General features: G+C 35.9%; 1 protein-coding gene across 1 annotated transcript in view; it reads right to left on the bottom strand.

The window, feature by feature from the left end:
• The window catches only part of LOC131157280 (eukaryotic translation initiation factor 3 subunit K), a 34,688-nt gene extending 31,058 nt beyond the window's left edge, over window positions 1-3,630 (bottom strand). The window contains exons 1-4 of the mRNA XM_058111301.1: window positions 3,303-3,630; window positions 3,120-3,176; window positions 2,957-3,007; window positions 2,784-2,846 (exon numbers count right to left, since the gene is read on the bottom strand). Of these exons, the coding sequence (XP_057967284.1) occupies window positions 2,784-2,846; window positions 2,957-3,007; window positions 3,120-3,176; window positions 3,303-3,422 (291 nt within the window). The 5' untranslated portion in view covers window positions 3,423-3,630. The remainder of the gene's footprint in view (window positions 1-2,783; window positions 2,847-2,956; window positions 3,008-3,119; window positions 3,177-3,302) is intronic.
• Window positions 3,631-14,674: the final 11,044 nt, after the last annotated feature.

The following is a 14,674-nucleotide window of genomic DNA, read 5'->3' as shown; positions in this document are numbered from 1 at the left end:
ATTGCAAGCAAGCGCAATAATTGTTGGCACAAAACCCTAGAAATTGTCGCACCCAACATTAAAAATCAGGTTTGTTGCTGTAATTTGTGAGTTTTCTTTGTGGATTTGTTTCATTTCAGCAATACAACCAATACCAAGGTAAATTGAATATAGTTTCTGAGAAATTGGAGTACAGCTAGCTATTGATGAATATAGCTGCTTTATATGCATAAATTCGGCAACATGGTCACAAATAATAGGAAAAAGGAATGCCATTTGCCAAACTTTGGGCACGATTTCAAGCTTTTCAACACCTTCCTCAAATGTGAAGCACAGGTTTGCAAAATCATCATTGATGGAAGATGTTCAATGAGTGAAGTTTCCATAAATGGAGCAACTCGAATGCAACTTCATCTGAAACCTCGCCCAGAGCCTTATGTGATATCTTGGGTTGATAACATGTTTGCGAGAGATGTTTGGTTCTTATCCAAATGAATATTTGGCTAATGTTTGGTGTGATATCCTACCTATGCAGATTGGTCATGTTCTCCTTGGTTCTCTTTGGTTGGATGATTCGACTGCGAATCAAGGACATGAGAACACACGTCTTCCGCTATAATGGTAGGAAGAATAGTTTGCATTATCAGTCAACCAAGACAGAATCTATCAAAGTTACTCAACTTGAAGGCACCATAAACAAGGCAATGAATTGAAGACATCCAAAGTCTTTCAAACATTCTTATTGTTGATTTTGTCATTCCCGATGTGTTTATTGATACCAACTCTCACTTCAACTCTTTAAGTCTATGATGCTGCCAAAGGATCGAGGTTTCTTATATCACTAAAGTGCTTGCTTTGAAGAATCCAAGCTTGCTTCTTACTTTTGATCCTCCAACATTTAAAAAATCAAGGCCATTTTTTTCTAACTGGAGAAGAGTTGATGTAGGACAATAAGCAAGACCTGGGGACTATCCTTGCTAAATAATAATTAAGAAGAGTTGGGTCAAGGAATTGTTGGGTTAAGTACTTAAGTTAGTAGTTTATTATGCGTTTAGTTTCATTAGTAGAGTATTGTGCATATTTGGGGGCTTGTTTGTAGTATTCGTGTATTCTAGGGATATGTTTGTAACGTAATGTAGTTTTAGGGGTTTGTGTAATTTCAGGTGAAGAGGCTTTCTTATAAATAGTATGTGAAAGCCATGTACTAGATAGTTGTTGATGAATTTGAATTGAATTGAACGTGAGTTTTCTCCATACCATCTCCTTTATTCTCCCTTCCCCTTCCTCCCTCTCTTCTAATTTCTCCACGGCTGCAAAACCTTGATGCTGACCTGAATCACCTCCTCATGCTAGAAACCCTCAAACCCCCTAATCTATCCTCAAAACTGCGCATAACATTGAATCCCACCCCCACAACCATCCACCGCAAACTAGACAACCCAAAAACATTCACTCAATCAAATATATATATATATATATCAACAAGGAGGACAAGTTTGGTCCATAAGAGAACTGACATGAACGACCATTCAATATGAAATGAATATAACAAAAATATAATATATAAACAAAATAAATGCCATACATAAATATAAAAATATATATATAATTCAATAATTGATATTTATAGTTCAGCATTAAAATACGAAGGAAATAATGATAAAACATATAAATTAAATATTTTTTAACTTCTAAATATTCTAAACACAGTAGAAAGCAAAAGTGGGGCAAGTATAGCCAAGTGCATCAAGGCAATGGGTTGTGAATCCACCGCCACCTTGCTCTGGGTGGGCGTGGGGAAGTAGTCAACCTTTGGTGCCAATTTGTAGTTTATGAAATGTACCTCTCTCCTACAACTATTTTCATATTAGCTAGTATCTTACTGTGCCCGCCCTTAATTACATCCATAATTCTGAACGTGTTTCTTCTTCTAAAACCCAACCTCTATTTCTTTAGGATGCTAGCATATGAGCACTACATCATATATTCATTAAAATCAATTTAATTAACTACCTAACATTTTCTATTTAATTTTAAATGACTAGAGAATGAGTCAACAAAGCCAATGATTAGCTCAACTTTGTGCTATCCAAATGAGCCATTTTTAGAGTTCTAGAACCAGTGTCCTCTGGGTCAAGAAGCTAATTGTCAATATAATATAATTTCCTTTTTTATCAGTGCAGTATAATAGAATTTCCTGTTATATGGCTGCTATTTTTACTGCTAACAATAAGGTTGGGTATCATTGATTTAAAGCGAGTTTCTACAATCTTTTCACAAGAAAACAAGATTATTAACAGCAAACCAAAAGGTACAAGAGTGGGAGAACAAGATGTCCTCCAAATACCAAAAGGAAACAACCAAAAAAATTACAATAGTACTGCCTGCCAATCTCTGACAAGATCAGGCAGTGACGAGCCCCTAAAAAATCTGAAGGAATGGACCCAAAGAGAGGCCAGGAACACTGCTCTATCCCATAGGGGATCAGCAGTGCAATCATTGAACTTTCTCAATAATTTAATCAATGGGATATGAGCAAATTTTTTTAACAACCGGTAAACAAATGAAACACCACTTTTTAAAAGAAAATTTAAACAAAATCACGAGAACTAGCTTACTTCTGTAAGGAAATCAATCCTTGCAGATTTAATCATTCCAAAGCTCAAATATTTTCACTCATTTTAGTAGCATAAAATATCATATTGTCACCGCAGTAGTGAAACTTTAACAAATGCATTATTGTGCACATGCAGAGACTGATAATGGATTATGGTAAAATAAAAACAAATTGAAAGGAATGGTACCACTCGTTCTGGGATAAGAAAAAGACACAGGCTGAAATCTGGGGCCGGCATGGCCATAAGGGCCTGCACAAATAAAAAATAAAAAAAGGAGAAAAGAAATACCATCAAATACGCATGACAAAACAACGGAACACACATACTTTAAATGGTTTTGCAGAAATTCTCAATTAGACCTTGACCAAAATGCGGGCAACGATTTGAGTACTCATTCTCTCCGGCTCAAACTGCAAATTAGAAATGTGATACCAGTTAAGTTAAAATAAACTAACATGACTGAAAGCATGGATAATTAAAAAGATAAAGAAACATCAAGCATGCACATTCACGTGCATTGACCTGATAGAGTCGAAGCAGGCAAAGATTTGCATCGAGACTGTATGTTTGTGATGAAACCTGGAAGAAAAAACTTTTGTTTAAACACATGCGAAAATTACTCTTGGCAATACGAAGTATACTAAAAAAGATAAAATTTCAAACAACAGGAGGTCCGTGTGCGTGTGTGTGGAGAGAGAGAGAGACCTGCTCGTTGACGAAGCTCTCGAGATCGGGAAGAATGTCGGGATTATAGGGGTTAACAGCAACAAGTTGCTCAACCGTGAGAGAAATCGGCTGCTTCGGAGCCTCTCTTTCTCTTACCATGCTTATGCAAGGACTGATCTTCAATATCCAATCCCCAAACCCTAACTGCACTCTCTCGCCGTCGGGCAATGTCAGACTGCAATGGAAATACGCCTTCCCCTTTTCTATTACAGCTCCGCCAACCGTGCCCTGGCACTTATGGGGTCCGTCGCTCGAGCTGGTTCAATATACAATGACCGTCATGCCCCTTTCTTTTACTTTCAATTTGCTTAGTTAGATAAAGAAAGAACAGAGGTTTATTTATTTATTTATTAAATAAAAATATTTAAATATATATAATCAATAATATGGCAAATTTATTTTAATAAGATTTAAAAAAAAATCCAAGCATTGTGGCTTAAAAGCTATAATTGATATGTGAGAAAAAAATTAAAATTTTGAGATTTATTTATAAATTGGAAGTACTAAAATAAAAATTACTGAAGTTAAGTTTACGTAAAAAAAATATATAAAATTTATAGGAGTAAATGACATCAAAATTAGTTATCTCATTAACTAGTTTATTTGATACAATTATAAAAACTTAAAAAAAATATATCATATAAATTGAGCAAAATCACTTTAATACCATATAAAATAAATGAGATACTCAAAATTATAATAACTATCATGCAACTAAACTCATAAACAATGAAATGAAACTGAACAAAGATTGAGAAAGTGAACAAGGTTTTCATATAATTAACTTAGTTTTATGCATGGGAAATCAACTACACAAGCTAGATATTTTTTAAAAGACTAATAAAAAATTTAAGAAAAATAAAAGGAGTTTGCATATGGTTTTCATCAACTTAAAAAAAAAAGGTTATGATAAGGTACATGATATACCCAAAATTATCATCATTAAGTAGACTATCGAAAGTTGACCACACTCATTATTATGACTTTCATAAACGTGAGAGAAGACCAAAGCACTCATTAATGGGGCAGTTACAATGTCACCCAAGTCAAGACTCTTAAAGGTTAGAGTGATTCATGTCCGCGCAATAATGCACCCATTAAAACCATATCACTACAAGGTCAAACTCTACCACTATAAAAGGGGACCCGAAGAAGAGGTAAGGGCATCTAATTTCATGCCCATTTTTTTTACTGTTGCAATTAACCTCTCAACAAGTCTCTTACTTAGGCATCAGAGTGATCCCCCGGGGTACACCCGGGGTCCTTCAACTCATTCTTATTTGTTTCTTTTCAGGTGGTTGTGATCAATGAACGATTCGTGAAAGTCGTTCGATTTTTGGCAACAACAGTTGGCGCTATCACCCCCCGAACCTGGAAATGGGACCCAGGGGTGAATTTAAGTAACCTAACCTGTCTCTATATCGATTAAAACATTCATGATACAACATACAAAGAGAGTCCGACCCCGTGGGGTGAACGGATGCCCTATTTACATACATACACATATCCATACTCATCAATATACGCAACAGAATACGGTCTTTCTTTACACCAAACTGTACCATACCAGAGTCTATACCATACAGGGTTAAACATACCTACAAATACCATACATACCACTGGTGTCTATGAAATCCATCAGGACATCCCAGTTACAAAATTCGTACCTATCAGGTACTAATAGTAGCTAAACACACCCCCGCTTCTGGATGCTAGGATGCTAGTTTCGGCTACTCGAAGGACTTGAAAAACATTTGTATATATTCGGGGTGAGACACCTCTCAGTAAGGGAGAAAACAGGTTATATCAGTGTGTGGCATACCAATGTCATTTTCATACTTTATAACACATTCATACTATACAGTTTGAAACACATACGTACAGTTTCAAAATAAGTTCCATACATTCCCATACAATTCCATACAGTTCCAGTATTTTCACAAAACCATTCCAGTTCATACGATACTCAAATACATACATACATACATATGGTCAGTGTCGTCACACTACTCACAACTACACAAGTCACCTAGTCTCACAGCGGTTACGTTCCAACACATTAAACTACGAAGGTTTCCAACTCAGGCCCAATAGTGAATCCATTGCTACATATGCAACTACACAAGGTCACCTGGTCTAACCCTAATTACGTTACCATGTGCAAACTACGTTGCGTCAACCTAGGTCCATTGTGGTCCGTTGCTACATTCGGTGACCGACCGAATCATACTGGTGATATTTCTCACCCCGAATATAGAGCTAGCCACTCTCCGTGATATTTCGCACCCTGGATATAGAGCCAGCCACTCTCGATGATATTTCACACTCTGGATATAGAGCCAGCCACTCTCGGCGTACGGTAATTAGTTTCCCCTAGCCGATTTCACAAAACCTGGAATCACTTTGGAACTCACGTCCCTATACATTTCAGCGTACGGTAATAAGCCGCCACATAGCTGTTTTTCACAAACATCTGGAACAACATACATACATACACACATACCACACTTATTTGGTTTACAGCAAATCATATCGTTTACAATTTCAAGTATATGATTTATGCAAATATGGATTACAGTCACCTCAATAATACAGTTCAAACAACATAAACGGTTTTCCAATCAAGTAAGAGATGATACCCGAAATCCTCAATTTTTTTGAAAACTGTAACCTAAAATCCCGTGTTTTTACCTGATAGATTTCCCCAAATAAGTAGCCAAAACATACATACAATCGTAGCCTACAGGCTTACCGATCCTGATTTCGAAAATGAACTGATATAAACAGAATCCCCTTACCTCAACCCGAAACCAAACCACGAACTCTACAGCCCTCAAAACTACGAACCAAGACTCTGAAATCTACAAACCACAGTACTAAACATGCTTACGATCCATACTACTATACATATACCCAATCAGAAATGAAAATTGAGTCTTACCTCGATTTTGGCCCAAAACTCGAAAATGCTCGAACCGAGATTCCGATCCACCAAAAACGTAGAGAATCCTTCCACGATCCTCGTGATAACCTCAGATTTCCGATTCTATCAATGACCGGTGAGGAAATCTAGAGAGAGAGAGAGAGAGAGTAGAGAGAGTTTAGAGAGAGAGAGAGAGAGAAACTTAGTGAAGAAGAAAACCCAAATATCCCTTTTATAAGCCTTTGACCCGCCCGGTTTTTGTTGACGAAAAGTACCTTCGTTGACAAAAAGTCAAGGATTTCGTCGTGGATGTGGGCAGCCTCGTCGACGAAGTCTAATATTTAAACTTTTCCAGACCTCTCGGCTTCTCTTCATCGACGAACCTCTGAATTTCATCAACAAAAAGTCTACTGCCTTCGTCGATGAAATCTACAGAAAACCATTTTATATTTTTCCAGGTTCTTACAGGCGCCATCTATGAGAAATTCTTGAGAGGCTTTCTTTTTCAATCCTTGATCACGAAAGGTAATAGCATTTGGTTCAACCTTCGCTTTTTGCATTTCACGAAATAGTTCAACAGTTTCACTAGCCTTTCTATGACTTACCAAACCTCCAATCATGGTTCTCCAAGAAAGCACATCCCTCTAAGACATTTGATCAAAGACCTGGAAGGCTTGATTTATGCTTCCACACTTTGCATACATTTCAATAAGTGCATTGCAAATGTAAGTCTTCTGCAAAAAACTTATTTTTATTTGCGTAAATGTGAATCCATTTCCCTAGTTCAATAGCTCTGAGGTGCGCACAAGTAGGCAAGAAAGCAATAATACTGATCTCATCAGGTTTAATACCAACCTTTTGCATTTAAAGAGAAACACCTAAGGCATTGGCATAGCACCCAATTCTAGCATACCCAGATATCATTGATGTCCAAGAAACAATCGTCTTATTGGGCATCTCGTCAAAAATTGATTTTGCCCCACACAACTGACCCCATCTAGCACATACAGAAATAAAATTTTTCCATGAAATTGCATCTTTGTCAGTCATATCTTCAAACATTTTGTGCGCCTCTATTAAATTATCAAATTTTACGTATATATCTATAAGTGCATTTTCTATCATGCTATTCGATTTTGGCCCAAACTTATAGATATGACCATGGACTTGCTTAGCCAGATCCCGACTTAAAGCGCAAGAAACAAAACTCCAGTAGTGCTGATATTATTCCACTAGATAAGCCAAATCGGGAGCCACGAGTTGTTGTTCAGATTGTTGGTGAGGTTGATATACTAGATGATGGATATCGTTGGTGCACGTATGGACAAAAAGTGGTGAAAGGCAATCCTAATACTAGGTATAGTGCGCTGCTCTTTTCCTTCTATGTTTCTTCCCACACTTCAACCGGACCAAAAAAAAAAACCTGACAAATTTTTTGAGGCAAACAAATTGGGTTTAGCTACTCTCAACTCCAGGTTGATTCCTCGGCAATCAATTATCATGTATAGAAAAGTAGATTTATTTAAATTTCTATAAGTTATTAGCATTTGGAAAACTTGCCAGCCTGTAGTAGGCATTATATTTTTTAGCTTAAATTCGTTATTTTGTCTGTACTAGGTAACATTGAACAACTACAGAGGAGCTAGAGCTTGCTTTAGTTGGTTGAAAAAGATGCTAGTTGGTGAAAAGTATATCTGATAATCTTTAGTGGATGATATAGCATTTCCATACATGAAGTTTGTTGTTGACTGAAAAAATGTGAATGAAGACCACGGTTGTCTCAGTTAATAAGAAATTTGATATTTCTTATAAACTCACACTTAGTTGGTGGGAAATGGGGCAACAATGCTGAGAGTATCGGTGTATTTCCCAAGAGGGGGGAGTAAATTGGGTATTTAAAAATTTCCCCTAGGTCAAGTGTGTTCAATTTAAACCACAGACAGTAATACACAACATAGAGTCTTTCTATGCAATCATAAAATCCAACAATAATTTAACTGAACAGAAATTTAAACAATTAAAGCAATCTCAATATTTCCCAAACATTCACAGCAATTAAAATATAAGCATATAAGTGCTAAAATTTAAATAGCATAGGGAAGAAAAAGCACAACACGATATGATATCGGGGTTCGGCCAATACTACCTACGTCCCCACCTCAAGCTCACAAGTAAGAGGATTCCACTAATGCTCACTTAACGAGCGAAGCATCACCAATTACAACCTCCTCTCCTTACTGGGTGAGGAATACCCCATGTCACATTACACGGCTGACCCCAACCTAGCCACACCTTATAGGACAGCACTCCTAGTTCTCCTAACCGGGTCTAAACTAGTCTGGGACTTTCTTAGCCGGGTCTAAGTCTATCCGGAACTCTCCTAATTGGGTCTGAGCCAATCCAGTGCACGTTATAGGCCAGTGCAATCATCTTCCGATTACACGTCGGAAATACAACAAAATAAAAGACCGTGTACAAATAGAATGCTTCTACACTAAGCAAATGATGTACAACAATAAACACAAATGCTCTCACACATGATATGAAATTTAAGCTTAAGTGAGTAAATGGTTTTCTTAAAATGATTTTGCAATATTTGAATATTAATATATATGATATAAGCTTCAAAGATTAAACCCTAATGAAAATTTTCTCCTTCAATATTTTTCAATGAAAAAGGTAGGAGAACCTAGAGTTTTCACCCAAAGGGATTTTTGCACAAGTGAAAATGTATGATCTTCGGTTTAAAATATAGTGTGCAAAAGTATTCACAAGCAAAAATTTGTTTTTCCAAAAAGATATTTGTTAAGAAGAAATATGTGGAGAAACCTCACACTACTTGTAATAACCCGAGAAAAAAATTTTTAAAATAAAAAAAATAATTAATTAATTAAGTGGTTAAACATTATTAAATTAATGTATTAAATAAACAAAAAATAATAATAATTATTAATTAATTAATGAATTAATTAAATGTTATTGAATTAAATAAATAAATAGTAAAGAAAAAAAATAAAGATATATATATATATATATATGTAAGTTTAATATATGTATATATAAAAGTTAAAGTATAATATATATATATATATATATATATGATATAATATTATTATGATAAGTTAAAGTAATAAATATATATAAATATATGTAAAGCAAAAAGAAGGAAGAAGAAGAAGAAAGAAGAAGAAGAAGTCTGCAGGCATCTGAGACACGCCCCCCCTGAAACTGATTTCCTGCGCCTTTCACTCCTTCGTCTCCGCTTCTCTCTCTTCCCTTATTTCTCAATGAATACTCAACCAATCGAAAAACGGAAGGTGCCGTTGGGTTCCTAACTCCGCTACTGACATTTCTACTGGAGCGGATTTGTCGTGGGAACGACTTAGGTACTGCTCTTGGGGAAAGGTAATTTTTTCCCAATTTCTCAATTTTTGGTAAAATCTGCTATTGAATTGACGATCAGGCACCACCATGGGATCCTAATCGTTGTTGTCGTCATTTTGACATAGGTAATTTTTCAATTGGGGTTTTCTAGGACCTACTCTAAAGCGAGAGTGGGATTTGAGAAATTTGGCAATTTGGCTAAATTTAAGAGTATATTTATTTATTTAGGAATTATGGCCCTAGAAAGTATTAAATTAATATTTTATTCATGAATAATTTATTGGAACTAGGAATTTAATTTCAGGGTCCGGGTGAGCGCCGCAGGTATTTTTCGGAGTCCCTGTTGGCGTAGTTCATGAAATCAGGTAAGGGAAAAAATATATATTAAATCAAAATTTTTATAAATTTAATGGAAAAAATAAATTGTGTTATATGTACGTGTATATGTTTCAGTATGGGTAAAATGCCAACTGTTTAAATTATATATTTTTTTTAGCTTAGGGTTATTTATTAGATATGTATATGTGAAAATGAATTGATGAAAGTGAGACATATTTTTAGGATAATTAAATAAGAAATGAAAGGTATTTTTAGTATATAAACATTAAATATTGGTTGGCTTATTTTACAGGTAGTGTATAAATTTTACTATTAAATTGTGTGGCATGAGAATCTGTACAAATATATGTTAAATGTATGAGATGCAGGCTAAGTAAGCAAAACCATGAAAATAAAATATGATATGAACAATGTTGCCTGTGTGTGTTAATGCAACCATGTAAACAGCTGAAAGATGCTGGGTAAACAGTTGAAAGATGCTGGGTAAAACAGCTAAAAGTGGCTGGGTAAATGTGTCACAGCTGAAAGTGGCTGGGTAAATGTGAAACAGCTGAAAGTGGCTGGGTAAATGTATAACAGCTGAAAGATGCTGGGTAAAACAGCTGAAAGATGCTGGGTATGAAATGAAATGAAATAAAAAGGGAAATGAATGAAATGGAAATGAAATGTGCAATGTGAACAATGTAAAATGGGAAAGAGTCACTTAAAGTGAAATGCAATGCAATGTTAAGCCATGAATATAAAAAGATGTGTATGATTAAATAATGATAGAAAGAATGATGTATTATGATATTAGAAGTATGTATGTACATAGAACATGTTACGATTCGGCAAGGCGTACCTTTCACCTGAGGGCTTGCTGAGTAAGGCGAGTGCACTAGTAGCTTCAAATGTGGCAGTAGCTGCATAACGCGCTAGGGCAGAGGGAACTTACTTGTATGGGCGGGTAGAATTCCCTATCCTTAGGGCTTTTGCCGGTAAACTATTGTTGAATGCGTGAGTATGGGATTAATTTAACACTTGAGGGCTTACTGAGTAATTTGAGTGCCCTGATATGCTTTAGCTGCGTCCTTTGGGTTGCCTAGTATCAGAGCAGAGGGGTGCTACTTGTATGGGCGGGTAATCACCCCTATCCTCGGGTAATCTCGTGGGTTAAACATTTGCATGTGTCTGATTAGGTTCAGGGAATGATTTCAGAAATTATGTTAGCGATTTTCAAATGTTAAATAATATGTTATATATAAACTCATGTTAGCCACACACTGTTTTAATATATTGTTTCTTCCCTTACTGAGATGTGTCTCACCCGAATATGAATTCATTTCTTTTCAGGATTTCTCAGGATCGAGCTTGAGAGCTCGAGATTTTATAACATTTTTGGAAGATATAAGAAAAATGGTATATCTTTATGTTAATTTTGATATGTATATTTTATGTTTTATAATTTATGTTTTAAGTCAGTTATGAAAGGATAGTTGTGAAACATGCTGGTATTAGTGAATAATGGTTTGGAGACATGCATATATTTGAATACTGGTGGATGATTAATTTATTATGGTTGGTAGTTAGAATTAGTAAACTTTGGTATTATGTTATATGGAGATTATGATTATATTTTCGCTGCATATATTATGGATTATGAGGGATTTTATCAAGTATAACACACCGGACCCGAGTTTAAGGGTTCGGGGCGTTACACTACTCTCAAAAATTGATTTTCAAAAACTAAGAATGAATGAGAGTATATGCCTTAAAAAAATGCCCAAATAAATGATTCTCAGACAACCCTCAAATGCAATTAATTTGCAAGTGAAAGGGAGTAAAAGAATAATCAATAGCTCTCTTGAAAAAGATTTTTTAAAGAAATAATGAAGAGAGTGAATTAAAAGCTTTGGGGATGAAAAATTAGCAAAAATATTTTTAGAGAATTTTTAGACTAATCATCTTTTTAATTATGTTTATAAGAGAGGTATATATAGATTTTTGGAAAATCTGACCATTTAGGGATATGGAGGAAATTTTGGAAAATGTTTAATTGAAAAATTAATCCTGATTAGTGCTGGAATTTTGAATTTCCCAAGAGGTTCGGTCGACCGAGCGCATCGCCAATCGACTGACCTTTTAAAATAAAAGTCAACTCTTGAGGGTTGGTTGACTGAGCACAATGTCGGTCGGCTAACCTTATTATAAATTTCAAATTTTATTCAAGGCTCGGTTGGCTGAGGACATAGTTAGTCGGCTGAGCCAAAGGCGATCTTCCAAACCTTCGTAGGTTCGATCGGCCGAGGCTACCTTAGTCATTAATACCGGTCGCCTAAGGATTGTTGGTCGACTAAGCCTTTTAAATAGTAAATGGTTCGGTTGATTGAAGCTTCACAACACATGCCTCACGTGGCAGGGTCGGTCGACCGAGTCATTTAGTACATAAGAGGTTGGTCGGGCTTGTAACAACCTGCCTATTTTACCATGATTTTTTTCCCTTCCATAATAATATCTAATATAATAATCCTGACAAACCATAGTCAACCTGGACCCATGGGTACCAGGGATATACCTGAAATACAATACTGATACCTAAGCAGCGGGAAATATAAAATCATATACATATCAAATCATCCAACCAACACAATACCAAAGTTTTACTAAAATTGTTATATACATATACATATCCCAAAAAGATCAAAAAGTTCCCTAGGGTCACAACCCAAAAATTCATCAGATCCTAGCATAACGACTTACCCTTCTGACAGGGTAGAATAGTCAACCTCTAATGCTGCGGAGCTCTATCCACTCTTCTATCCGGGGCTCCTGGAATGTTTATATATCTGGGGTGAGACACCTCTCAACAAGGGAAATAAACTAATATCAGTATGTGACAGTATCAGTATTTTCATGTTATACTTATAGCAGTACGTAAATCATATCTGGGTAAAAAATAATTTATCATAACATGGTATAACATATTGAGTTTCTATACATGAAATCCTCATATATAATTATACATGAAATAACACCCCGGATAGATAGCTAACTGGTGTGACGATCTGCTTAATTTCCACATTTTTTTTCATAATATAATAAAATCAATATCACAAAGTTCAGCAGATCATAATCCACCTGAACCAGTTACATCAGAAACACAATGCGGAAGCCTAAGCAGCGAAACATAAAATCAATATATCATAAACACAACTCATCCATCATAATACCAGAGTTACTACATCCACTATATTTAAGCTTATACATCCCAAAAAGATAATCTAGGGACATTTTCACAAAAAAAATCCAACCGTCCCCACCAAAACTTACCCTTCAGAGAGGGCAGATCAACGAAACTATAACATCAGAGCTTTACCCGCTTTCCTATTAGGGCTCCTGAAATGTTTATGAAATTCGGGGTGAGACACCTCTCAGTAAGGGAAATAAACTAACACTAGTGTGTGTCAACATGAGCATTTCTGTGGTATACATATAATTGTAAACATAACCAGTAAAACAATATATACATCTTTTCTAGGAAAACATGTGTAATCAACATGGCAGAACATAATGGTTTCCATAGCATAATTCATCTCATATAAATAATAATACAAAACAAACATCCCTAGAAGGTTAGCTGGCTATTGTCATGTATTACCCCCGCATGACTGGGTTGTGTGGCCTGAATGCGAGACCTGATAATGGTTGGCTGACCATTGCCAAGTAAAAAGTACAGTCTGTAAGTCTGATGGGTCTACTAAACCTGGTCCGTACACCAGGGGCGCTCACACACTTCTTAAAAACCACATCGACCATCCAATCTCACACCACTCCATACAGCGGTGTTAACACAAATATCATGATCATGTACCGTGCAAGTCCTAGCCTAGACCAAGCCAACCAAGTTCTGATATCATATAACATATACTGAAACTGTGATACATGGATATTTTATATGTAACGACCTACTTAATTAACATGATTTTTTTTCCCACTATAATAATCATCATACACTGATACCATAACATTATCCTAAGCAGCGAGAAGCATAATACAAATGAACATTTCCATACATAATGATATACCATCCTGTACAATACCAAAGTGCTATCATGTTTCCCAAAAGAATATATACATGTGTTACTAAATCCCCAAAATTGCCCTCAGCTAGTTAGGGCAAATACAAAACCCTCTACTGTACTCACTTTGTTGTCAGGGCACTACGGACGCCCCTCTACCTGCGAGCCTGATCTACTCGCCTACCTGAATCACCTGAAAAAGGTTTCAATATTGGGATGAGCCAACTCTTAGTAAGACAATATATGCTATTACTAGTGTGTGGCAAATGAGTCATCATATCATAAAAATTTGTTTCCATATAATCATGTATATCTGGATCTATAAATACAGTACAAATCATAATATTCATTACCATTTTCATGTCATTTAACACATCTGTATTCAAAATACTTCTAACATACATAAGTAATTCCCTTGTCTCTATAAATCAGAATATACATAATAATAACCGTAAACTTTCCCCTATGGATATCTGTATGTCAGATTTAACCCCTCATGACAGGGTTGTGCGGCCCGTAGGTGGGATCTGCACTGGCTGGCCGACCAGGTAAATCACTATACTCCCTCGGTCGATCTGCCCACCTCTACCCATATCTGATGGGGAGCCTGTCCACGTCAAGGGCACTATACGATTGACCTACAGCCT

This window comes from Malania oleifera, chromosome 6, assembly GCF_029873635.1.
Source record: "Malania oleifera isolate guangnan ecotype guangnan chromosome 6, ASM2987363v1, whole genome shotgun sequence".
Classification (NCBI taxonomy): domain Eukaryota; kingdom Viridiplantae; phylum Streptophyta; class Magnoliopsida; order Santalales; family Ximeniaceae; genus Malania; species Malania oleifera.
Note: the sequence above shows the minus strand (reverse complement) of the source record. Positions and strands in the feature narration are given on the sequence as shown.